The sequence below is a fragment of the Dipodomys merriami genome, unplaced genomic scaffold (genome assembly GCF_024711535.1).
Source record: "Dipodomys merriami isolate MVZ:Mamm:240054 unplaced genomic scaffold, mDipMer1.0.p SCAF_10, whole genome shotgun sequence".
Lineage (NCBI taxonomy): Eukaryota > Metazoa > Chordata > Mammalia > Rodentia > Heteromyidae > Dipodomys > Dipodomys merriami.
In genome coordinates, this window is record NW_027202271.1 from 6,195,248 (window position 1) to 6,222,523 (window position 27,276).

Here is a 27,276-nt window from a genome sequence, read left to right on the forward strand (position 1 = left end):
TTATCTCCAATGAACCACTAAAACAAAAATCAAAATGCACACACACACACAAAATAAAACAGAGAGCTGGGATATAGCACAAAGACAAAATGCTTGCCTAGCAAGTGCAATGTCCTGGGTTTGATCCCCAGTACCAAAACAAACAAACAAAAAAACATACCACAAATTGAGCTGTGGCTCAAGTGGTAGAGTGATAGCCTTGAGCACAAAAATCAAGGACAGTGCCATGGCCCTGAGTTCAAGGCTCAAAACACACACACACACACACACACACACACACACACACACACACACACACACACACACACACACACACACACACACACACACACACACACACAAAGAGAAGGAAAGGAGGGAGAGAAGGAGAGAGAGAAAAAGAGTGACAGAAAGAAAGGCAGTGGGGAAAGAGGGAAGGGGAGGCCAGGGGAGGAGAGGAGAGGGAGGCTGGCAGACCTCACCAAGAGAAAATGTGTGAGGAAACACATTGGATACTAGCAAAGAATTCTATGGATATCTGGGACACCCTTTGCAGCAAAACCAACAGGCCTAGAAGGATGGCTGGTGTTTTCTGAGAGGCCAGGGTGGCTGGAAAAGCAGGGAAGACAAAGAAATAAGAAGGAAGCCAATGATCTATTTTGGATCAGGGTAATAACTATGAGAAATTGATTCATGATAGTGTTAGAAGCTTGATTAAGTATTTCCTAGCAGACTGGATGGGTTGAGCATAGAAACCAGTCAAAAATGGCTCCATTTTTGGTCTTAGCACAGGAGGGAGACATCCTATGTGAGGAGGAAAAGTTGGGCTCAAGAACTTGGAGACTAGCAGACACGTTTAGGCCAAAATCTAGGTTTGGGAATCCTCAGCACATGCACACACACACAAAACCATTTCAAGCCATGACATAGAGTGAGTCCGGCAAAGATAGAAGTGTAGAGGGTACAGCTCTGAATATGGTCATTGGGACTGTCCAGGCTGTGGACTACAAGTGAGGAGGAATCTTCATGAGAGACTGAGAAATAGCAAGCTAAGGAGGAACCCAAAGGAGTATGGTAGCCTAGAAGCCAAGAATGTGATTCCAACAGACCTGGTTTGCTGCCAGCTGCCCTTGATAGGATAACGGGAGGAAGACTGAACAATATTGGGCTTAGTGATCTTGACACAAGCAATGCTGGTGGGTGGCTTGGGGAAAACTGTTCAGGGAAGGATGGAGGAGACAATGGAAAGAAAAGGAATATAAGCCACTGGGTTATGTAAAGAAAAGGAGATTGGGGACAGTAACTGAAAGATGAAATGGAGGAAAAAGGATGTGCTATAATTTGGATATCTCTCCATCTCTATATCTTCCATCTCCCTTCCCCCATTCTCTCTCCAAAGGGTCTTACAGTGTGGTCCAAGATGGTCTCAAACTTCCCATTCTCCCACCTCAGCAGTACAGGTGCTGGGATTACAGGCATTAGTCCCTATGCACAGTCTTAGTCTGGATCTTCAGTGTCTCCCCAATGCAAATTAATAAAGACTCTATCATCAGCTTGGGAAGTGATGGAACCTTTATCCCTTCCCATCAAAGATAAAGTCAAAGTAAGGCCTAATTGAAGGAAGTTGTTCACTGAGTATATCCTTCAAGTGGATGTTGGGACCTCAACCTCCATCTCTAGCTTTGCTGTCCAGCCCCGATGAAATGAATAGACCTCCTCCACCAATGTTTCCACCATGACATATTATGTCACCACAGGCCTGAAGCAATGGGATCAGGCAACCATGGACTGAGAGCTCTGAAATAAAACCTTTCTGCCTTTTAGGTTTGTGATTGAAGGCAATTCAGTCATTAACAACATCAAACTGATTAAAATGGCATTTCCTTTTCAAAAGATGACAAAAATAGCAGTATGGATGGGTGTTTAAGGGAATGAGCCATTGACAGGGGAAATGTTAAGAGAAAGTAGCCACAGAATGATAGGTTTAAGAAGAAGTATGTTGTGGTTTGCATTTTAAATGACACACAGACATGCATTAAAGATTTGGTTACCAGCCTGTGGTAGTATTGGAAAATGATGGAAACTTCAGAAGGTGGTGGTATCTATCAGTGGTGAGAACCTACATCAATGGGGACATGCCCTTGAAGGGGTTACTGAGACCCTGGCCCCCTACCTCTTTGCTTCCTCGTTATCAAGAGATGAACAGACCTCCAACATGCACTCCTTATACCATGACACTCTGTCCATCCCCAACCCAACGCAAGGAAACCAGGTGACCATGGACCAAAAGCTCTGAAATCATGAACCAGATTTCTTTTACGTTGTGGGTGTATATGTGTGTGTACGCCCACATGCCAGTCCTGGGGCCTGAATTCAGATCCTAAGCAGTTGTCCCTGAACGTTTCTGCTCAGAGACAGCAAGTACTCTACTACTTGAGCCACAGCTTCTTGTCCAACTTTTTGGTGATTAACTAGAGATAAGAGTTTCATAGACTTTCCTACCCATGCAACCTTCAAACTGGAATCCTCAGATCTCAGCTTCCTGAGTAGCTAGGATGACAGATGTGAGTCATAATCACTCATCTGTCTTACATATTTTGTCACAATTATAGCAAGCTGACTAGCACAAGAGGGCTATTCTTACCTAGCAGAAGACAGTATCCTACAGGAACAGAAGGGCCAAGCTAGAGGAGAAAGGGCACAGACAGGGACATCTAAGGAAACATAAAGAAAATGGGGTTTAGGACTTTCAGTCCAAAAGCAATTCAAGATACAAGAACAGTACTTCACACATCATGAGGCCTTGCTAGTTCATGCAATGAATTAAAAATTCAAGGGAGAAAATATACCTACCCTGCTTTCATATAATTAGATTCCTGTATTTTTATCATTGTTTCTTAAAAAATTCATTCCAAATAGAGTAAGAGGTAAAATTGAATGTGGAAAATAATCCATTCCTGCAGTCCTTTGTCATGTGTCTGTGAATTTTAAAACAAAAATCTGAATTATAAGTAAAAAGATAATGACAAATATAAAAAAGAAAAAAAGTCAGGCAGAGACCCTTCTACCCTATGGAAACCACATATGAAAATGTATGCCTTCTTCCAAATGCTATGTCCAGCTATGATTTTTAGGTCATTGCAGTTAATGTGCCCATATAAGTAGATTCTATTCTTTAGGCTTATTGTGAATTTTGTAGGTTCTAAGGTCTACAGGAGATCAAATTAAAAGACAATGGGATGTTCTACCACATTGCATGGCCTACCTTACCATTTTTCAACCACTAGCAACTGGACAATTTCTCCAAACCTTTTAGAATTATTATATATCAATAAATGCATCAATGTAAAGTGAGTTTTTAATTTCCTTCCATTATAATCCCCCAATGAAAAGCCTAGGCCAAATAATCTTAGTTTTAGCAATGAACTCCAGAAGCACAGACCTCCCCATGTTAATCTCTGTATTCAAGTATTTACTTAGGAATCTAATATGCATCAGAAACTCTAATTAAGTTTGTTGAATGAAGAACAAATGAACAGGGCATATTAAATATGTCTATTATCTACAATCTACAATTTATAATTTTTTCCATTTTTCATGTCTGTCTAGGGAACAGCTGGGTCTGATAATATTTTTCTCATAATTTGCTAATAAGTAGGATGTTCTCTTAATTCTCACTTGAAATTATTAACAAGGATAAAACATTTTCCCAAGAGTTCTTTTACAATGTTTTTTCCTGTTATTAATAGTCTAATAGATTGAGGATGAACATATTTTCTTTTAAGAAATTTAGTTAAAATTTTACCTTGTCTCTGCTTTAAAATTATAAGCCAAGCACTAGTGGCTCATGCCTATAATCTCTAGCTACTCAGAAGGCTAAGATCCAGCCCAGGCAGCATGACAATGTGTCAGATTCTTTTCTCCAATCACCCAACAAAAAGCCAGAAGTGGAGCTGTGGCTCAAGTAGGGGAGCACTAGCCTTGAACTTTTTAAAAACCTTAGGGGTACAGCTGCCATGACCCTGAGTTCAAGAGCTGGGATGGGCACAAAAAATAAAAATAACAAAATTTAAACAAATACAGGTATATAGATATGAATGATTTGGAAAACGCCACTGATAGAGATAAGAAAATCACTTCATTCTTACGTTACTACTAACACTTTGGCATGTCAATTTCACTATTATTCTTTTTCATACTCTTATTCCCTTGTCTTAACTCATTAATAATCCTTTCCTGCTGTGTTGATTATAACCATTTAACTGGGGTTCCATTCTTGATTATAACCATTCTAACTGGGGTTCCTGCCTGGTCTAGCCTCAGACCTCAGCCTCCTGAGTAGCCATTGTTCTAGGGCTAGATGCTACTTTCTTTATATCTCCTAGTAAACTTTGTCTCAAGATTTTTACTACCATGTATTTGTACAAAGGCAGGTTTCATTGTGACATTTCCACATATACATACAATGTACCCCAACCAGATGCATCATTTCCATTTCTATCATCCCTTCCTAATTGATTCTTGAAACAATTTCAGTAGGTCTCCCTGTTCTATTTCCATACATGCAGATAAGTATTAAAATTAACTGAGCAGGCCAAACACTGAATCAGATGTTATCCTAATATAAATTTAAGACAACACCTATGTTTCAAGACTCTTTTAAAAGCCATAGTGCAATGCTTCCAACTCACTTCCAGTGCATTATATGATTATATATAATTTATGAAAGTTTTATAATTTTCTTTCAAAAACTGTAAGTAGTTGCAGCTACGTACTGGTGGCACACACCTGTAATCCTGCTACTTAGGAGGCTGAAATTCAGAGGATCAAAGCTCAAAGCCAGTCCAGGCAGGAAAGTCTATCCCTACAATAACCAGCAAAAAGTTGGGCTGGAGCTGTAACCCACATGGTAGAGTACCCACAAAGAAGCAGGTGAACAGTGTAAACCCTGGGATGGGGGCAAGGGGAGGACTACAAGTAGTTGCTATTCAGATATTAAATAGCTCATGATTAGTCCCTTACTATCAGTACATAATTTTTGTTTCCAATTTTCTCTTTAAAATGAGTTCCTAACTTGAAGTCATAAACTTCAAATATGGAGGTGGACTGATACATGACAGCAACTACTAAAATTCTTTTTATCCCAAACTGTTATTTTCATTTTTTTTTTTTACTGAGATCATTATTAGAAGGCAGATGTTTCTTCTCTAGTAGGAACTGAACTGTTTTGATTATAAACAGACATATTAAACAAGTACAGGACAGAAAAGGTGCAGTATCACAGCCCTGACCATCTCCTAAGCACATGACTCTGATAGATCTGGTCACATCATTACTTCTAGATCTTCCACATCACCAAAAGACTGTGCACACACCTCAATACTATACAGGTAAAGCACCAACCTCACATCCCCCAGAAACATTCTGTCCTCTCACTCCACCTATGCATATAACTTTTTCCAAGACCCATTTGAAAATTCCATCTGTTTTACTGGAAGTAAATCTCACGTGATATAAACTGAACCCTGAAAGACAGCACTGTCCAGCTTCTAAATGGCTAACTCTGTCTTCCTAATTTGTTCAATTTATATTGTAGATTAATATAAATTTAATAACTCAATAGGATACTTATTGAAATATAATGACTTCATGTATCTGTAAAAAAGAATGTTGAAGCATTAATGTACATGTCTCTAATTAAGGGTGAGATATTTTCATATGCCAGAACATTTTTTTGCCTTTTTTTTGTGAGAATACCATACAGAGGAGTTACAATTACATGCGCAAGATAACAAGTACATTTCTTATCAAGCATTGTTGCCTCCTCTTTATTTCCCCTTCCCATCCCTCCCATTCCTCCCATCCCCCACCAAAGTTCATTTTTCGACATAATCACTTGTACATCTCATTGTTGCAATGGGTCCACCTGTATCCCTAGTTAAACGATTTGTTTTTTCCCTTCCGCTTCACAAAGCAACAAAGAAATCATCTTATAAATATGTTAGAAACAATTGCATGAAAGGAAAAACAAACAAAACAACATTTGAATACTTATCTTGGGGTTCACTCTCCTAACATCAATTTATCTGACCTTTTCTGCTAGGCTCAGACATATACTAGTTAAATGCAAATAAGGGAAACCATGGGACCTATATTTCTTTGGGCCTGGCTTACTTCACTTAATATAATTTTTTCCAAGTCTTTCCATTTCCTAACAAATGGGGCAATGCCATTCTTTCTGAGGGAGGCATAGAATTCCATTGTGTATATATACCACATTTTCTTGATCCATTCATCTACTGAGGGGCATCTGGGTTGGTTCTATATCTTAGCTATGGTAAATAATGCTGCAATAAACATAATCGCGCTGGTAGCTTTAGTATGATCTTGTTTGTGATCATTTGGGTAAATGCCCAAAAGTGGGATTGCTGGGTCATAGAAGAGCTCTATGTGGAGTCTTTTGAGGAACCTCCATACTGCTTTCCAAAGTGGTTGAACAAGTTTACACTCCCACCAACAATGAAGTAAGGTTCCCTTCTGTCCACATCCCCTCCAGCATCTGTTGTTATTAGAGTTCTTGATTATAGCCATTCTAACTGGGGTGAGGTGGTATCTCAATGTTGTTTTGATTTGCATTTCTTTTATGGCTAGAGAGGTTCAGCATTTCTTCATGTGTCTACTGGCCATCCTTCTTTCCTCTTCAAAGAGGTTTCTCTTTAAGTCTTTAGCCCACTTATTTATTGGGCAGTTGTTTCTTTGAAGATTTGTTTTTGGGGGATTTAATTTTTTGAGTTTCAGGTATATTTTAGACATGAGACCCTTGCCTGTTGTATGGCTAGTGAAGATCTTCTCCCAAACCGTGGGCTTTCTATTGATCTTGCTAGCTATGTCCTTTGCCATGCAGAAGCTCTGCAATTTCACGCAATCCCATTTGTCCAACCTTTCTTTGATTTGTTGTGTTTCTGGGTCTCTGTTAAGAAAATTTTGGCCTGTGCCAAGGAGACCTAGGATTTCTCCTATTCCATCCTGTAATGTTTTCAGAGGGTCTGCTTTGACTCCGAGGTCTTTGATCCATTTGGAGTTGATTGTGGTACAGGGTGATGTATTAGGATCTAGCTTTAGTTTTCTACAAGTAGTTAACCAATTTTGCCAGCACCATTTACTGAAGAGGCTGTCTTTCTTCCATTCTATTTTTTTAGCTCCCTTATCGAAGATTAGATGACTATAGGTCTTTAGGTTCATTTCTGGGTTTTCAATTCTATTCCATTGGTCCTGGGGTCTGTTCTTGTGCCAGTACCAAGGTGTTTTGATTACTATGGCTTTGTAGTAGAGTTTGAAATTTGGTATTGATATTCCTCCTGCACTGTTCTTTCTGTTAAGGATCGTTTTTTGCTATTCAGGGTCTTTTATTGTTCCATATGAATTTTTGGATTGCCTCTTCTATTTCCTTGAAAATGAGGTTGGAATATTAATAGGTATCGCATTGAATTTGTAAATAGCCTTGGGAAGTATTGCCATTTTCATGATGTTGATCTTTCCAATCCAGGAGCATGGGAGTTTTTGCCACTTTCTAAGTTCTGTTTTGATTTCCTTTTTCAGGTTTTTAAAGTTTTGCCAGAACATTTTTAACTGCTTCTGTAACATTCACTTGACACACTCAGAAACCGAGACCCATAATCCTAAATTGACAGTGGCTAAACAAGCTTGTGGAAAATGTTTAACAAACACTGATGCTTGGGTTGGCCAGGCATGGGACAAGTACACACTCACTTAAATCTTCAAAATTACCCTGCCAGGCAGAGGAGGAAACTGAAGCACTAGAGATAACCTGCTATGCACTCACCAGCTAAGGAAGTGGCCTGACACTTGAAAGACAAGATAGGCAGCTTGCATTCTGAGGTTTAATTACACCACCACCTTGTTTCTCCACCCTCTTCATTACCATGCAGCAATTAAATTCCTAGCAGTAAGTTTCTAATATTCAACTACAGTGGTGTTCTGCTGAGTATTAATTTTCATGAATTCTTTAGAACTTAATATCCATACAGTGGAAGGAAGTACAGACTATTGACTACAACTCTAATCTACCCAACCCCAATGTATGCCTGCTCTAGCAGGGAAGAGAAGCCATGCTCTAAAATGATCCATCACAAGGAATGAAATGGTCCCTTGCTAGGCATGTGGCCCAAAGACAAAGCTATCACTCAGCAGAGGTACTGAGATGGCCCATAAATAATTATCTCTAAGATGTTCACCAGCCTATCTTAGGCCCATCCACACAATACAGTACTGTTTGAGGCCTTTCAAAAACAAGAACTGGATTTTATCACTGTTTATCAAGCATCCAACAAAGGTATCACTCAGTAAATAATGGCAGAAAAACAGGTAAAGAGATTATGGCAAAGCAAATTCCAAGTAGACAGAAAAACCACAGGCTAACAAAGGAAAAACAATAAGGGCAATATTCATATTTGCTGAATGATAGAGTGCATGGATCTTCCTGCACTGAACAGAAGCCCTTAGCAATGGAAAGACTGTTTTAAGCAATTTAAGTTTCTTTCTCAGCAATCACTGTTTTTTGAAAAGCTAATTAACCTTTAAAAGATTCAGAGATTTTATTGTTTTGTGTGTTTGTTGGCTGGTTAGTATTTGTTTAAAGACACAGAAGGCTGACTACTTCAGCCAGCCTTGAATTCCTGAGCTCAGGCTACTCATTTTCCTGCCTCGGCCTCCCTTGTAGCTTGAGATTTTAGAAATATTAAAAGTTTGTGTGTGTGCGCGTGCATGTGTGTGTGTGTGTGTGTGTGCGCGCGCACATGCGTGTGCATATGTGTGTGCGTGTGTGTGTGTGTGTGTGTGTGTGTGTGTGTACAGGCACATGTCAGTACTGGATCTTGAACTCAGGGCCTTGGCTCAAGGCTTGAGCCACAGTTCCACTTCTGGCTTTTGCTGATTAATTGGAGACAAGAATCTTTCAGATTTGTTTGCCTGGGCTTGTTTCAAACCTCAGTCCTCAGATCTCAGTCTCTTGAGTAGCTAGGATTACAGGCTTAAGACACCAGCTCCCAAATGAAAGTTCGTATTTTTAAAGTAATGTTCAGAAGAAAAGGTATCTAACAGTCAGATGGGAAAATAGAAGGGAATAGTACATATGAACATGCTAACTAAATTACTTATATCCCATACAAAATATTCTAAGTGGTTTAAATATCTAAACAGGAGACCTAAAACTACGTTAACTTTTATCAGAAAACACTAGGAAAAAGCATTGAGACATTGGACTAGATGTGATTTCTTGTTATGATACCAAAAGTTTAAGCAGCAAAAAGGAAAATAGGGGGGCTGGGAAGGTGGCTCAGTGTCGAGTGCTTGCCTTGCATGCATGAGGCCCTGGGTTCCATTCCTCAGCACCACATAAGCAGAAAAAGCTGGAAGTGGCACTGTGGCTGTAGTGGTACAGTGCTAGCCTTGAGCTTAAGAGCTGAGGGACAGCGCCCAGGCCCAGAGTTCAGGCCCCATGACTGGGGGGGGTGGGGGGGAGGGAGCACTGCGGGGGGGGGGGGGCAGGGGAGAAATAGCCAAATGGGAGTAATATCAAATTTTAAAACTGTACATTAAAGGGAGCAAACAACAGTGAAAAGGCAACCCAATGAATTCAAGAAAATATTTGCAAATCATATATCTGATAAGGAATGCATATTCAAAATATAGAAGAACCTATAACTTAATAACAAACATAACTTGCTTTATAAAGAATTGTGGGGAAGAGGCACTGTGGCTCAAGTGGCAGAGTGCTGGCATTGAGTGTCCAGGCCCAGAGTTCAAGCCTCATGACAGACAAAATAAATGAATTCATAAATAAATAAATAAAGATAAATAAATAGGTGCTGGGCACCAGTGACTCACACTTGTAATCCTCAGCAGGCTGAAATCTGAAGACTGAGGTGAGACCACAGCCCATGCAGGAAAGTCTAAAAAGGATTGTGGCTAGTCACTAGTGGCTCATGCCTGTAATTTTAGCTACTCAGGAGGCTGAGATCTGAGGACTGCAGTTTGATCTAATTATTCCCCATGGAAGAAAAGTCCATGCAACTCATCTCGAGCTCTGACTCAAGTGGTGGAGTACTAGTCTTGGGTGCAAAAAATTTAAGGAACAGCACCCAGGCACTGAGTTCAAGCCACCACCACCACCATCCCCAAAAAAGGAATAGTAACTAATGAGACTGCAAAATTACCAAAAGAAGATATACAAATGGCCACCATGCATATAAAAAGATACCTAGAAGCTCAGCTCAAAAGGGCAGCATAAGAGAAATATAAAGGAAAACTATGACGAGGTATTACCTCACCTCCATCAGAAGGCCATAATCGAAACAGAGGAAAATGGGCTGGCTAAGATGCAAACTGGAACTCTTGTACACTACTGATACTAAGGTGAAATGGCGCAGCCCCTGTGGATAAGGGCATACAGATGCTACAAAAAATTAAAATGTTCCAGCAACTCTACTTATGAATATATATCCCAAAAAATACAAGGTATGTTCTCAATGAAATATCTGCCCTCCTATTATTATCCACAGCATTACCCACAACAGTCAAGAGGAAGATTCAATTCATATCAATAGGTAGCCAGATAAATGCAGTGTATACATACATACACATGTACAAACCAAACACACACAAGAGACAGATAAAATAGAGAGAAGGTGAGAGGAACAGCATGCAGACAATGAAAAAGAAAGAAAATTCTATCTCAGGCCACAATTTTGATTCAAAAATCATAAAAAGTACAAAGGTGGTGACCAAGGGAGAAACCAGAGGGGGAAATTAATGTTTAAGTGATACAGAATTTCAGTTTTACAACAAAATAGTCTAGAGATACCTTGTGTATCTAGTCTTAACATGACTAGAAATGGCTGGCATGGTAAATTCAATGTTGTTTAATCAGTAAGAAACAAAGTGTCTCTATACAATTACTCAAGGAAAAAAAGGGAAGGGAAAGAGGTAGGGAAGAGGGAAGAGGGAAGGAGAGAGAAAAGGAAAGGAACATGGTGTTGATGTTGGCTTCCAATAGCTACTCAGGAGACTGAGATGTGAGGATCCAGGATCTGAGTCAGCTTGGACACACAAATCCAAAAGACTCCAACTAGCCAACAAAAAGCCAGAGCTAGAGGTATGGCTCAAGTGGTATAGCTCCTGTTGTGAGTGAAAAAGTCAAGTGAGAGCATGAAACCCTAAGTTCAAATTCCAGGGAAAATAGGAAGAAGAGGGAGGAAGAGAAGGGAGGGGCGGGGAGGGAAAGTTGAGAGGGAGGCTCTATTAAAACCAAGAGTAATTAATATTCCCATAACATTGTGGCACAGGACAATCTTGCTACCTAGTTAGGGAGAAAGGTCACCAAATCAGACCTCTTTTTTTTTTTTTTTGTTGGTCGTGGGGCTTGAACTCTGGGCCTGGGCGCTGTCCCTCAGCTCTTCAGCTCAAGGCGAGCACTCTACCACTTGAGCTACAGCGCCACTTCCGGTTTTCTGGTGGTTTATTGGAGATAGGAGTCTCATGGTCTTTCCTGCCCGGGCTGGCTTTGAACCGCGATCCTCAGATCTCAGCCTCCTGAGTAGCTAGGATTACAGGCGTGAGCCACCAGCGCTGGGCCAAATCAGACCTCTTGAGTGTCAACCATGCTCTTACCAGGAGTCTTGCATCCATGAAAAACTTACTTCAGCTCTCTGCCTCAGTATCCCCTTACCACCTCCCCAGCAGTTACTATGAAGGCCACATTAGCATATGCGACCTTCTACAATATGAGATATTCCCAGGGCTGAACTGGGAATTGGCAACTGAACTGCTGAGCAATCAATTCTGCCTGCAACAGGACACTAAGACACAGAAATTACATCCACACCAAGGATGGTGCCCACTGGTGACAAACTGTCACATCACACTGCCCTGCTGTGACACCTGGCTTCTGCCATGTGGCTTAAGACAATGGACTGCAAACAATACCAGTCCACAGAGTGGTGCTAGTATTTAATAAAAGGCTTGCTAAGCAGAAGAGGTCAAAAGCTATGTACATATGACCAAGTAAACTGATGCTAAGCGAAATGAACCCCAAGATAGGGACACAAGAGGTTTTATCTTTGTTGTTCTTCTTAATGTACTTATAATGTACTATGTGATTTTTTTGTTTCTTTTGTATGTTCTTCCCCCATGGTACAACCCCTGTTGTCACTGTATTTGATTATGGTGCCCTGCATCTTGTATATACATTTTTCTAATTTGGGGAGGAGAAGGGAAATAACAAAATGCTGAAATAAGGATGCAGGATACAATGAGATGTACAAGACAGTAAGTTGAAAACAAACTTTACAACTTTGCTGGGGAGAGGAGGGAGGAGCTGGGGAGGTGGGGAGGAAAGGGATGGTAGGGGAAATATAAAGGAGGATGTAACAATGCTCCATAGGAAATGGACTCATTACCTTGCTCATGTAACTGGAACCCCTCTGTAAGTATCTTTACAATAAAAAATAAATAAATAAATAAATAAATAAAGGCTTGCTAGAAAGCAATTGGCCTTTTATTTTCTCTCTTTCTCTATCTAGAAAAATCAAATTTTTTCCATATATATTTTTAATATAAAAATACTGTACAAAGGGGTTAGTTACATGAGTAAGGTAATGAGTACTTTTCCTATCAAGCATTGTTACCTCCTTTGTTTTTCCCCTACTATCCTTTCTCTCTCCACTTCCCCAACTCCTCCTTCCCACCCAGGAAAAACAAATTAATGGGGAGGGGAAGTGTAAGAATTTGAAGTTTGGGGTTTTTTTGGGGGAGGGGAGGTTGGCACCAAGGGCTGTTACACTACTTGTTACAAGAGGTAATCTTAGCAGTGTGGCTATTTATTAACTGATGGTTCCAGGCAAAAGGTAAAGGTGAGATCAAGACTGCTTGCCATTGAAGAAGAATTAAGCCTCCTCCTTTAGGTAGATAGGGATTAAAAAGAGATAGCAGACAAAACACTTGAGAAATAATACATAGCCAGTCATGGTGCTCCCTCTTCCCATAATGCTCTGGGCTCCCAATCAACCAGTTACGTGAGTCAGGTAATGAGTACATTTTCTTTTTGAACCATGTCTCCCCTTCCCTCCCTCACTTCCAGTTTTTCCCTCCTGTTCCCACCCACAAGATGTACAGTTCATTTTCTATATAATGTCTAGTGAGTACCACTGTTGTATTTGTTCACCTTTTCTGTGCCCCGCTTACTTACCTACCAAAGACAAGATAAAGGGAAAAGAAAACAAAAACAGCAACTAAAAAAGTCTCTTGTTCCTTTTCTTAGAGTTCATTTCATAAAATATTTTTATGATAATATGCACATCTACTGTCTCTTAATTCTTTACCTGGCAGAGAAACACCATGGGAGTTCCATTCCCAAGTTTAACTAGTAAGGTTGTTCAAATCAAAGACAATTAGTTAACTTGGTGTTCTTTGAGCTTTAACACAGAAGTGGGAAACATGGCAACGTGTTCTTCAGAAGTCACATGAAGACACTAGTCAGGGGCCTGACAACTCACTGAACGAAAGGGTGTGGCAATCCTACAGAGCAAACATAATTAAGTCATAATCCACACTATAAATCTGCAGCAGGTAACCCTTCTGGTACCAGAAGGAGGGAGGGAGGAAGCAAAAATGTATGTATGTATATATGTATATAACATGGAAACAAAAATCAAATGAAGGTCCATTTTACCTACTGGTTTCAAATCATTACAGAGAACCAATCCAAATTCAAAAGCCTTCCTTGCTTGTAAAAAGATCCAAGCACAAAAAGATCCCTCCACAAATTATACCAACATCAAATACAGTGAAAACATGGGTTATACCATGGGGGAGGGACATACAAAGCAACATAGAAATCATCTTATAAATATGTTAGAAACAATTGCCTGAAAGGAAAAAAAACAAAAACATTTGAATACTTATCTTGGGGTTCATTCCCCTAACATCAACTTATCTGACCTTTTCTGCTTGACTCAGACATATACTAGTTATTGCAAATAAGGGACACCATGTGACCTATGTTTCTTTGGGCCTGGCTTACTTCACTTAATGTAATTTTTTCCAAGTCTTTCCAGTTCCTAACAAATGGAGCAATGTCATTCTTTTACAGGTGGACCCACTGCAACAATGAGATGTACAAGTCGTTATGTCGAAAAATGAACTTTACAACTTTGGTGGGGGGTGGGGGGGAGGATCGGGTTAGGGGATGGGGGGAGTATGGGAAGGGATGGGAAGGGGAAAGAAAGAGGGGGCAACAATGCTTGATAAGAAATGTACTCGTTATCTTGCCCATGTAATTGTAACTCCTCGGTATGGTATTCTCACAATAAAAAAAAAAAAAAAATGGAAGTGGAAGAGCAGAGAGAACAAATCCAATTATTACTTTTCTCCCAGAAATTCCACATTAACTGCTCATTTGAAAATCTGGCTGCTTCTAAATACATTTATGTTAAAGAAAAGTTTTATTGACATTAATGTCACTATTGTATGAATTTTTAATCAAACAAGATTTTCCATTTGCTTTATATTAAGAGGTATGATTTAAAGAACTATTTAAGGCACTGGTCCTTAAGGCCTTTAGTCCTAGCTACTCTATAGGCTGAAACCTTCAAGGCTCAAAGCTAGTCTGGGCAGAAAAGTCTCAGGTTCCTGCAACTAGCAAAAACACTAGACTGGAAGCCTGGCTCAATGATAGAGCACCAGCCAAGCAAGCAAGCTGAGCAAGAGTGAAAGGCACTGCATTCAAGTCACAGAAACAAGCAAACTAAGTAAGATTTTTTTTGGGGGGGTCTGGTCCTGGGGCCTGAACTCTGGGCCTGGGCACTGTCCCTCAGCTCTTCAGCTCAAGGCTAGCACTCTGCCACTTGAGCCACAGTGCCACTTCTGGCTTTTTTCTTTTTTTGCTTATGTGGTGCTGAGGAATGGAACCCAGGGCCTCAGGCATGCAAGGCAAGCACTCTACCACTGAGCCAACTTCCCAGCCCTAAATAAGATTTTTTAAATAACAATATTATTTGAAAAATGTGGTATTTCTTAAAGAGTCACTCAGCAGGTTGTAATATGCCAATTATATGGTATGATCAGTAGCTATAAATTGTGTGTCACTGGAGGAAGTACTCAGCAGAGGATTACAGCAGCAACTGATGTAAATCTAAGATGATTCTATCAAATCTAGTGATGTGTAAAGTATATATCAGCACTAAGGAAAAGGTTGCTACCAGTGAATATCAGAATCTAGATACCCTGATGTTCCTTCCTTTTGCAGCCACTAAATCACTACTTGTAAGAAGCATTAAATGCCAATGTCAAGGAGTTAGGGCTCATTTATGTGCCTTTTTCATCCTGACTGTGCATGTCAACAGGTATACCAATGGCTGTGTTCTTATAATCTGCCCTTTTTATGCATGCTTTACGGTGTTAGTTATCAGAGATACAGAATCACAGAAAATAAAACGAACTTGAACAAACTCACATTCCTTCAATATTACTATAACTAACCAGATTTTTAAAGAATTATTATAGGCATAAGTCTGCTAAAGAATAAAATAAAATAAATAATAACCAGGCTCTAGTGGCTCATGCCTGTAATCTAGGTTACTCAAAAGACTGAGATATGAGTCATGGTTTGAAACCAGCCCAGTTAGAAAAATCCAGGAGACTCCTAAAACTCCTAAAACTCCAATTAGCCAGCAAAAAGCCAGAAGTGAATTTATAGCTCAAGTGGTAGAATACCAGCCTGTGCAAAACATCGAGCAAAAGGCCCTGAGTTCAAACCTCAATAATGAAATAAACAACAAATAAAGATGTGTTATTTAAAAGATAGTCTGCTTTTAAAAAATTAATAAAAATAAATAATATTAACCTGTGGAATTATAATTTTGGGGATCAAAAAATGCTATGTGAGAAGAAAATGCTATTTGATATCTAAAGTTTCATACTGTAAAAGTTCAGTTGGTAATGGTAATTAGTAGGGAGAATGAATAAAGACTGTTCTCAGGACCAACAGAGGCAAAATGAAAAAAACTAAAATAGCTCTAGGGTGTAGCTCAAGTGGTAGAACTTCTTATCTAGCAAGCACAATGCCATGAGTTGAAATCTCAGTAACACCTTCCAACCAAAATAAAACAACAAGGAAAAAAAAAAACTAAGATAAACCTCTACTCACAAGTCACTGGAACTGTTTGTTGCAACTCCTCAAGAAAATAGGATCCAGAAGCCAGAAAGAACACAATGGCCATAATTTCATATGCTCAGTCTTTCACTGAATGACTTATTTAGCACCAATTCACCACAGCACACTACTGCTGAAGGGACTAGAAGCTCTTCCTATGCGAGGAAGTCACAGCCACAGCATTTCATTTACTTACTAAACAACAACAAGTCAGATTCAAGGAATGTTTAATGTAATTACACTTGTCACAGGAGGTTAAAAACTTCCCAAGGATGGCCCTGGATAGACATGTTTTAAATAAGTCCCACTCAGCTTTACCAACCTCCAAAGACACTAGTTATGATGATCCCATCCTGCAGCTCTCCCATTGTGCCTTCACACCTACTATAATCTCCCTAATCATCCAGTAAAATAAGAAAAAAAGAGATTCTTTGAAAAAAAGAGATTCTTGGAATTTAAAAAAGATTCTTTGAGGGTTTGTTGTTGTTGTTGTTATTTTGTGACACAGGGGTTTGAATTCTGGGTCCTGTACCTGCTACCACCTGAGCCTCTAGACCTTTCTCATTAGTTATTATCCTAATATAGTCTCACATTTACATTTAATCCTAATAGTTCCACTTGCTGCATATAACTCAAATAGGTATACACTACCACACCCAGCTCATTGGTTGAGATGAAGTTTTGCTAACTTTTACCCAGGTTGTCTGTGATGCACTTCATCTCCATCTTCCCAGCAGCTGGGATTACAGGTTAGAGCCACCCCACCAAGCCGAAGTCTTGTTTCCAGAATCTTGACACAGTATCAGTGACCTCATTTAGCTGCTGTAAGATGTTTCCACATTAAGACCTGGTTTCCCAGTCAGGAAGATGGGGTGAGATAACATTAAGTTATTCCATTGTTCCTAATACACACCAATGCAGTTTCCTGGCTCCCTCTACATTACCTGCCCAACTCCTATTTATCCTTCAAACCCTAGCAGAAATAACCATTTTCTGTAAAGCCTTCCCTAGTCCAGTGTCCTATTCCTCCTCCCCCCCACAAAGAATCAATCACCTATATTTTCTCTACTACTTGAGAGAATCCTCCACTACCTTTCAATTGCTTGCTTCACAGGTGTTGGAATGAACACCTCCAGGGTGGGATTTTTTTTTAATCTAATCTAATTACTGCTTACTCCAAATCTAAAAGAATCAGTCAATAAGGGAAACTTAATTATCATTTGCTGAAGAGATAAATGATTGCATTAAACTCTTACAATTAGAACCTTTAGATAGCCTTTCAAATATTTCAATAATGTGCTCTTTTGGGGGCTATTTGTGGTTTTGATAGAGACTATTCCATCAATGGATTTTTTTTTTTTTGCAGTATTCATCCATGTGTTCAACAAATTTCAGCTATGTCCTAGTAAATAATCAAAATTAACTCCCTGTCCACATGAGCCTTCTTCCTGCAAGGAAAAAATATCACAAATCATATTTTCTTAACCAACCTTGACTAAGTTATCAAAGAATAACCCCTCCCCACAGGCCACACATAAAATTTAACCACTTACAAAGACAAAAAGGATTGCATGAAAAGTCAATGTCTTCAACAAACAAAACTGGTTTAGCTTCTCTCAGAAAGGAACAAATAAAATGTTTATGCTAGGAACCCCTTTCCCTGTAGCAAGAAATAACAGTTGTCTTTTGGAAGGCTGATGACATCTTGAAATTTTATAAGAATTTTATGTATACAGCTACATACTTACCATAGATCCTAATTTGATGTATTTTTTTCTGATAGCAAATCAGAAACTATTTTTGTTAATGTATTCTGTGCTGAAGCTTGTTTTTGACTGCATATTGTTCCTTTATAAAGGCAAAGAACTTTATGAAACTTTGTATCCAGGCTTCTTTCATGGAGGAGGAGGGGAAAAGGAGTGCTTTCTATGAGAAGTGAGAGAGGCCAGAGAAGGTCTGAATCAGTGCTGATTCAGTGGTTAGGCCATGAGCCTGGAGACCATAGAAAGAGGCTTTGAACCCAGTCACCACAGTCCTTACACATCTGCATTTCCAATCTCTCTGTTTCAATTTCTTTGTTGTATCTACCAGTCCTCCTTTTGCCCTTCTGTATTCATTCCCTACCTTAGATGGTTCTTGTCTCATCCCCCCATCCTCAGTCAATATACCACTCTCTTGAAGACAAATGTACCCTTTGAGCTCTTCGGCCATTTATGGGAGCCTCCCTTAAGAAGAGGTTTGTCCTATCTGGCTGTGGCCCCAGTTGGCTATGGCTCCACCTGCCTGCCCTTATGGCCATTAGCCTCTCCTCACCATTCTGCACATGCCAGATGAGAACCTGATGCACAACACAGGTCCAAGTGTTCCAGTCAGAAAGCGTAACAATGCTGAAATGCCCATCTAATACTTAGATGCTTCATAGAGAACCCTCTCCAAAATACCTCTTTCAAAATCACAAGGGAGACTCAAGTTGAACAAATCTTGCTACTTTAAAATGTCACTTCCTCTGTCAGAGAAAAACAAAAAGCAAAGGCTAAGAATGTTACTCCTTGGTAGAGCACTTGCCTAGCCTGGTCAAAGCCATGGGTCTTATCCCCAACACAAGAAAACAAAACAAAAGGAAACTCTCACATACCCCTAGCAGAGGAACCTGGGGATGGGAAAAAAACAAATTGTGGTCCTAGTTGGTGGCTGACACCTGTAATCCTACCTACTCAGGAGGCTGATCTGAGGATCATGGTTCAAAGCCACCTTGGGGAGAAAAATGTGTGAGACCCTTATCTCCAAATAATCAGAAGGGGGGAAAAACCACCTGGAAATGGAGATGTGGCTCAAGTGGTAGAATGCCAGCTTTGAATGAAAAAGCAAATTAAGAGCTCTTCAGCCCTCAGTTCAGGATCCTATAGCAGCACAAAATAACAACAGCAACAACCCTGGTCCTTTGATCCTACAGCAAGTTATTGGTTGAGGAATCCTAAAAGCATAAATTGTTCATTCTCCTACAAAGCGACATGTATTTTTCTTTTCTTGGTCATTTTGAATTTTATTTGCCAATTTCACATTTTACTTAGAGCCTGGCCCCAATTAGCAGTGCAATATACATACAAAAGAGAAGTCAGTAATGACAACTTTAGGATGTCAAGTACAGTGAGCTAGGTGTTAGGCTCAGAGTCTTGCATGCAGAGTTGAGTAAGTCTCTTTGCTTCCCCTTAGAACCTAGGAAGAGGGGTCAGCACATTCACATGGAACAAGTAGTAATAAAGTAACTGGTGAGCAACAACAGCTCTTATAATTCTAGCTACCTACTCAGGAGGCTGAGATCTGAGGATCTTGTTTCAAAACCAGTCCAGGTAAGAAATTCTGGAAGAGAATCTCCAATCAACCATTGAAACACTGGACCTAAAGCTCTGGCTCCAATGGTAGAGTGTTTTGAGTGAAAAAGCTCTGAGTTGAAGCCCTAGACTGGCACAAAAAAATAAACAAGCCTCAGACAGTATGAGAAACACTTCAACACTGCCCTAAGGGCAATGTAAAAAAACCTGAATTATGCTGGGCACTAGTGTCTTACTCTGTCATGCTAGCTACTCAGGAGGATGAGATTTGAGAATCAAATTTTGAAGCCAGCCCCCACAGAAAAGTCCAGGAGACTCTGATCTCCAATTAACCAGCAACACACACACACACACACACACACACACACACACACACAGCCAGAAGTAGAGTTGTGGCGCGCGCGCGCACACACACACACACACACACACACACACACACACACACACACACACACACACACACACACACACACACACACACACACACACACAGAGCCAGAAGTAGAGTTGTGGCTCAAGTGGTACAGCACCAGCCTTGAGCAAAATTCTCAAGGAGAGTACCCAGGCTTTGAGTTCAATCCCCAGGACTGACTGACACACAAATACACTGAATAATGAACATTTTTAAAAATATCCACCAAGTCTCAGAAAAAAAAATCACTAGTGAGATTTAAGTTATATGTCCCCACTTTCCCTCAAAAGCCACATGCAGAAAACTAAAAGTGGACCCTAGCCTGTCACCCCTACACTAACGTCAACTCAAAATGGATTGAAGACCTTAACATAAACCTGATATTCTGAAACTACTGCAGGACAGAGTTAGGAGAGACACTTGAACTTATAAGCACAGGCAGGAACTTCCTGAACAGAGTCCCAGGGTCACAACAAATTGGGAGAGTCTCGACAAATGGGACGACCTTAAAATAAAAAGTTGCTGCACAGCTAAAGACACAGCAACCAAGCTAGAAAGACAGTCAACTAATTGGGAAAAAATATTTACCAGCAATATATCAGGCAAGGACTTAATATCCATTATATACAGGAACTCAAGAAACTAATCCCTCCCAAACCTAACAAACCAATTACTAAATGGGCAAGGGAACTAAAGACAGACTTCTCAGAAGAAGAGACAAAAATAGCAAAGAAACACATGAGGAAATGTTCATCATCCCAGGCTATAAAGGAAATGCAAATAAAAACAACCCTGAGATACCACCTTACCCCAGTCAGAATGGCCTTAAATTCAGCCAATGACAAATGCTGGAGGGGATGCGGAGAAAGAAACCCTATTGCCCTGCTGGTGGGAATGTACACTATTACAACCACTTTGGAAAGCAGTCTGGAGGGTCCTCAGAAAGCTAAATATAGACCTCCCTTATGACCCAGCCGTACCACTTCTAGGCATCTATCCTGAACAACAGGAACCAGGATAGGAGGACATATGCACCTCCATATTCATTGCAGCACTGTTGACAATAGCCAAGATAAGATATGGAAGCAACCCAAATGCCCCATTACTGATGAATGGATACAAAAATTGTGGTACCTATATACAATGGAATATTATGCAGCCATTAGAAAGGACAAACTAATGGCATTTGCAGGGAAATGGATGGAACTAGAACAAATTATTTTGAACGAGGTAAGCCAAGAACAAAGAGACAGCACATGGTCTCCCTGATATGTGGATGCTAAAGCCAAAATGCAAGGAGATATGACTAAACAGGACTCAAGAAACAAAGAACAGCCACTTATTTTGTCGTAGCATCGCTAAATGACTCCATGTTCTTGACCGTGAGAGAGAGAGAGAGAGAGAGAGAGAGAGAGAGAGAGAGAGAGAGAGAGAGAGTGTGTGTGTGTGTGTGTGTGTGTGTGTGTGTGTGTGTGTGTGTGTGTCCTATCAGCTGCACTGGACATAGAAGAAAAAGAACTAAGAACTAAGAAACCCAAAGACAGCGATGGGAAGGGAAGAATGAGAGGAAAAGAGGGAACAGCTTACAGGAAGCAAAAGGAAAGATGTAAACATCATGTGATGTAGAAGAAATAATTGTATTGTCAAAGCTCATAGAATTCACAAATTTTATGGAATATAATAAAGACAATTTGCCTTGTGGACGTTAAAATGTGTTTGTGACTTTAACTAAGTACCACTATTCCACAATACTGTGAAATATGTGAAATTTATGTAATCACCTAATCTCAATTTAAAATAAAGAAATGTGAGAGATGGGGTGGGTTAGGAGTGACGGGTGACAATGCTGTCAGACACCTTGTATTCATATACTGTTCTGTAGAATGGGAACTTCATTGTACAACTACTTAAAGATAATTATAATAATAAATTGTTTAAAAAAGAAAAGTCCATGAGACTCCGCTTTCCAATTAACCAGCAAAACACACACACACACACCACACACCACACACCTACACACAGAGCCAGAAGTAGAGCTGTGGCTCAAGTGGTACAGCACCAGCCTTGAGCAAAATTCTCAAGGACAGTACCCAGGTTTTGAGTTCAATCCCCAGGACTGACACACAAACACACTGAATAATAATAAATATTTTAAAAAGTATCCACCGAGTCCCTCAGAATAAAAAAATCACTATGAGATTTAAGTTCCACCTTCCCACTTTCCCTCAAAAGTGCTTTCTAATAATACTGGGAAGATTCCAAATGGCTTCCATCTACCAAGAACTTGCCAATTGCCCCTCCTCTGCTCAGCAACCAAGGTGAGGAAAAAAATTAAAATCAATGCCCTGGGAACCTTAATCCCTTAGTTTTAAAAGTAAATTGCAAACACCCATCCTTGGGCTGGATCCATTTATCCACTAGAGTAGCTCATAAATGAATTTAGGAACATAACACGGCCTTCTATAGATAATTTAGTCACCAGTTAGAAAGCATGAGGAGGAAAAATATAGATTTTTTTAATATATAAAAAGAGATCCGTGGGTACACTTTGGAGCAGGGTGAAAGCTGAAAGGAAACACAAACAGCAGAGAGAGAGAGAGAGAGGGAGAGAGGGGTGGAGAGAAAGAGAGAAGGAGGGAAGGAGGGGTGGGAGACAGAATTCCCTCTAAAAGATAAATAGGAAATGACTACAGAAGGAACGGAGATTAAAGTAAGCGGTCTTAAAAAAGAGTTCTGAATTGGAAGTGGAGCTGCGGCTCATAGTGGTAGTGCGTAGCCTTGAGGGGGGAAAAAAAACACACCCTCAGGGACAGCACGCAAGCCCTGAGTTCAAGACCCACGACCTAACAAAAATCATAAGACTTCAAGTTCAGAATGACTTCAGTGAAAATTGCTTTCTGATGAGCGCTGGCTGGGTCCTGGGTAAGCGACCCCACAAGTAGAGGGATCGCACAGATGGACGCCGCGTCCGCGGAAAGGACCGTCAAGCTCAAGACGCTGCATCGGGTTCAGGCTGGATCAAGGACCCAACGGGTCATCTGGAAGTTCGCAGCCCAGGATTCCATTTTCGCCACCCTGGGTAAACCTGGAGAGACGGCTTTAGAGATCCCACCAAGAGGTGGGCTCCGGAGGCCCGCGAAGTGGTCGGGGATTCGTTCACCGGGACGCTGGGGTCCCGCGCACCCCCTCCTGCCCCTCCCCGGCCCCCCAAAACAAAATTAAAATTAGAAAACAAAAACGCCTCACCGATGCCGAATCCCACCACCAGTCGCCCGGCGAGCAGCGTCTCCTTGTTGGCGGCGGCAGCCAGCACGGCCGAGCCGGCGGTGAAGAGGGCACTGGCCAGGAGGATGGCGGCGCGGCGGCCGCAGACCCCGTTGAGGGCCCCGCCGGCCAGCGCCGCGACGGCGGCCGCCCCCACCGTGCTGGACACCAGCAGCTCCTGCCACAGCGCGTCCAGGCTGAGCTGCCGCTTGAGCAGCAGCATGGCCCCGGACACCACGCCGGTGTCGTAGCCGAAGAGGAAGCCTCCCAGGGCGGAGAAGGCGGCCGCCACGTACACGAACGCGGGGGTCTCGTCCTGCTGGAACTGCCTGCGCGCCGCGCGCTCCAGGTCCCCGCCGCTGCCGGCCCCGCCGCCGCCGCCGCCGCCGCCGCCGCTCCCGCCGCCCGCGCTCTGCAAGCTCGCCGTGGACTCGGCCGCCAGGAGGCTCCGCTCCCCGGCCCCGCTCGCCGCGTCCGGCTCCGGCTGCTTCCTGCGCCGCTCGCCCATCAGGCTGCTCAGGCTCCGCAGCGTGTACTCCACATTGTCGCTCGCCTTGCGGGACATAGGGCGGGAAAGGGGACCCGGGTGGCCCGGAGCGGTGAAAGGGAAGACGGACTCTGAGGACCGGACGGCCCCGAGCGGGCGGGAAGAGCCGCCGCCGCCGCTGCTTCCGCTGCTGCCGCTGCTGCCTTCAACCTCTCAGTCCGCTCTGCGACGGCCACGGCCGCTGTCCGAGGCGACAAAGTTGCTGCGCCTCGTCGCGGGCCGCCCCGCCGCGCGCCGCCGCTGCCGCCCGAGCTCACCTCACGCCTCCCTCGCTTGCCGAGCTGGCGCTGCAGAGCGACCGAGGGGGCGGGGCCGGGGTCACGTGCACCCAGGCAGGGGCGGAGCCTCCAGGATCCTCGCCTCTTGTGGGAGGGGCAGAGCTCCCTCCCCGCCCCCTCAGTGCGTGAGGAAAGAGGGAGGTCCCGCCTCCTCTGTGGGCGTGGCCTTGGAGTCATCTCATCAAGCTCCACCCACCTCACGAAGAAAAGCTGCTGCTGAGTGAGCGAGGGTTCTGAACACGGGACTGGATTTAGCATGGTTTACCGGCTGCATCTGGGGAAGCAGGGGGCAGAGGAAGGTAAAAAGGAGGATGTTGCTAGGTAATCGAATCCAGATACACTGATCACTATTTTGCAGGGATTGGAAGAGGATAGGGGAGCCCCTAAGACAAACTGACTTGACTTCTAAGTCAGGCCTAGGAGAAAAATAAATTATCCTGGATGACGCTTAGCAAGCAACCTTCCTTTTATAGTATGGCCACGTTAGCCAGTGTGTGCTATTTCCCTGGTATCCGGTGAGGTTTTTTTCTGGAGTGATTCAGGACGGTGTTGGTTGGTTTCTATAACCAGATTCCGCTCCCACTGCCAGTCTGAAATTGTGCTTATTTTAAATCCATGGTATAACTTGACTCTGAGGACAAAGGAAACACGTGAATCCCAAAGCTTCTCCCGTGGATTCCTGGTGGGTAAAAGAGAACTCACATGTTTGCAGTTCGACTTTTATATAACCAGGGTATTCCCAGGGATGAGAAGAAAAATGAGATACCTGATTTGGATGAGAAGAAAAACGAGAGATACCTGATTTGTAGTTTGACAGGTGTCTTCATCTTGTCTTCAACAGTCCACCCAAATGAAAGATACCTTCTGTCCCTGAAAAAATCACTGTCACTCTCTATTTGAAAAGAATAGTTTCATTTGTTTGAAACAAACATTATTTAAGATGAATTATTTTAGTTGTTAATTGCCAGGTATTTGGGTTTTTTTCCCTTTGATTGGAATTGTTTGTAAATTATTTTATACAGTTCCACTTCACGAGAAAAAGATGACACATCTCTTTGAGATGCCTTCATTATTCAGGCTGAGAGCCACACGTAAAACATCGTGGTATATTCTAACCTAGAATTCTAGTGTGATTTTATTTCCCTTATTTGAGCAAAAGGTTTCTTAGCATGGGCCTATTTTTCATGCAGTCTCAGTTTTTTACCTTTTAGAGAGAGTGATTTTGTCATGCCTGTTGCAATAAAATATTACGTTAGAATCTGTCAAAAATTGTTTTCATTGAGATTTATCAGTTGTGATTATCTCCCTAGTAGAGCAGTTTTCAGCAAGTAGGAAAAAAATGAATTAATGAGCTTGGAGGGAGTCACTGTTTAAATGTCTTGCATATCTCTACCGCCATTTCTAGGGATCCGTGAAGTACAGCCTTCGCCCAGAGTGAAGAAATCTAAGATTCAGATTTTAAAGATTCAGGTGAGCGCATTTTCCCCTAGACTACTGTAGCGAACCCGCGCCCCCTCGTGGTGAGCTGCTTCACGTGGCTTCTAAGGGCAGGGCTGCCCTCCCCTGGAGAAGGAAGCAGCTGAGAGAGAAAGTTTCTTCTTGACCAGAAACAAGCCTGACCTTTAAACTAGCTGGAATAGTGACTAAACACCTTGGCTTCTAGTCATCGAGACCTAGAAATTCAGTTCTGAGAGGTCTGGAATACAAACTGTATTTGAAATTATTTAGTCCCATACCAGAACATTTATATACTTTATGTACCATATCAGAACATTTATATACTTTATCTTGGGTTACATCTAGGAAGAAATTAAGCCTGGCACTGGAGGCTCACACTTGTAATCCTAGCTACCCAGGAGGCTGAGATCTAAGGATCATGGTTGGCAGAAAAGTCTGTAAGGCTTTTATCTCCAATTAACCATCAAAAAGCTGGAAATGGGGCTCTGGCTCAAGTGTTAGAACACCAGCCTTGAATGAAAAGGCCAAGTGAGAGTGTAAGGCCCTGAATTCAAGCCCCAGTATTGCACAAAAAATTAATTAATTAAAAGGAAGAAAAGGGAGGAGGAAATTTGATTGGGAGGATGGATGAAGGAGTTGACAAAGTATTTTCTTTGTGCTTATTGGATGTTTATTTTAATTACATGAGTAAATATAATATTCAAAGCAGTTGAACATTAAAGATAATGCATAAAAACCCTTCACAGTCTTCTTTCCCATCATAATAAACAGAGATAGCCACTTTCAGATTCATTTCCACAACTTTCTCCACAGAGAAAGTTCTGTATGTATACACGGGGAAAATACAGAGGTTGTGACTTTCTTTCTGTATTGTTTTGGTTGGTAGAGATAGAAAACACAAATCAAATGGGTTTAACCCAGTATAGTGGGGGGCGGGGGTTGAGGGTAAGGAAGGAATTATTATTTGGTTTGGTTTGTTTGTTATCTCTATATAGTATAGTAGAAACTGACTACAGGTACAGGTGGATCTAGAATCTGAAAAGTAGTATGGATATCATCAAGACATTATCACCATTCTGCCTCACTTCTTGCCTCTTAAGTGGCATTTTCAAACTTCCTAGGTCCTCAAAATACTATATATTTTTAGGGAGTCTTAGGAAGTGAAAAAAAGCATATTTTTCTGGAGCCCTAGCAAAATTCCTATTGTATCTAATTGGATCTTCCAATTATGTGACATTCCTGACCCAATTTCTGTGGCTGGGAGAGTTCAGTTATAAGATGATGGAGTTAGAACCAATCAATGCCTACATCTTGTTCTTGAGCACAGATTATAGAGAGGTTCCCATAAACAAAAACATTCAATGTATTAGTTGGCAGTGAAAGACAAATACTGAAAACAAAATCACACAAATATGACTTAACACAAGTATCTGGAAGAGTAATATTATATAAAGAGGAGTGAAGCGTTTTGAGGAGCATTTGGCTAGCAAAATCAACTTTATTGCCTAGAGAGCAAAGAGAATTCAGACTCATAGAAAATCATTGAATTTGTCTACTAGAAAGTCAAGCCATGTGGTAACCACTAAGAATTGGAATGTTTTGGTGATATTGCCTTTAAGAAACTAGGTAATGCCAGGCACCAGTAGCTTACACTTATAATCCAGCCACTTAGTCTGAGATCTGAAGATCCTAGTTGAGAGTCACCCTAGGCAGACTAGTCCATGGAATCCTTATCTCCAGTTAACCAACAAAACCTCAGAAGTGGAGGTGTGACTCAA

The 27,276-nt window shown here is 41.5% G+C and overlaps 1 protein-coding gene across 1 annotated transcript in view; it reads right to left on the minus strand.

Moving 5' to 3' along the window:
* Positions 1 to 24,013, minus strand: part of Slc2a13 (solute carrier family 2 member 13) — a 349,959-nt gene extending 325,946 nt beyond the window's left edge. The window contains exon 1 of the mRNA XM_070038876.1: positions 23,198 to 24,013. Coding sequence (XP_069894977.1) covers positions 23,198 to 23,780 — 583 coding nt within the window. The 5' untranslated portion in view covers positions 23,781 to 24,013. The remainder of the gene's footprint in view (positions 1 to 23,197) is intronic.
* Between the last annotated feature and the right edge of the window lie 3,263 nt (positions 24,014 to 27,276).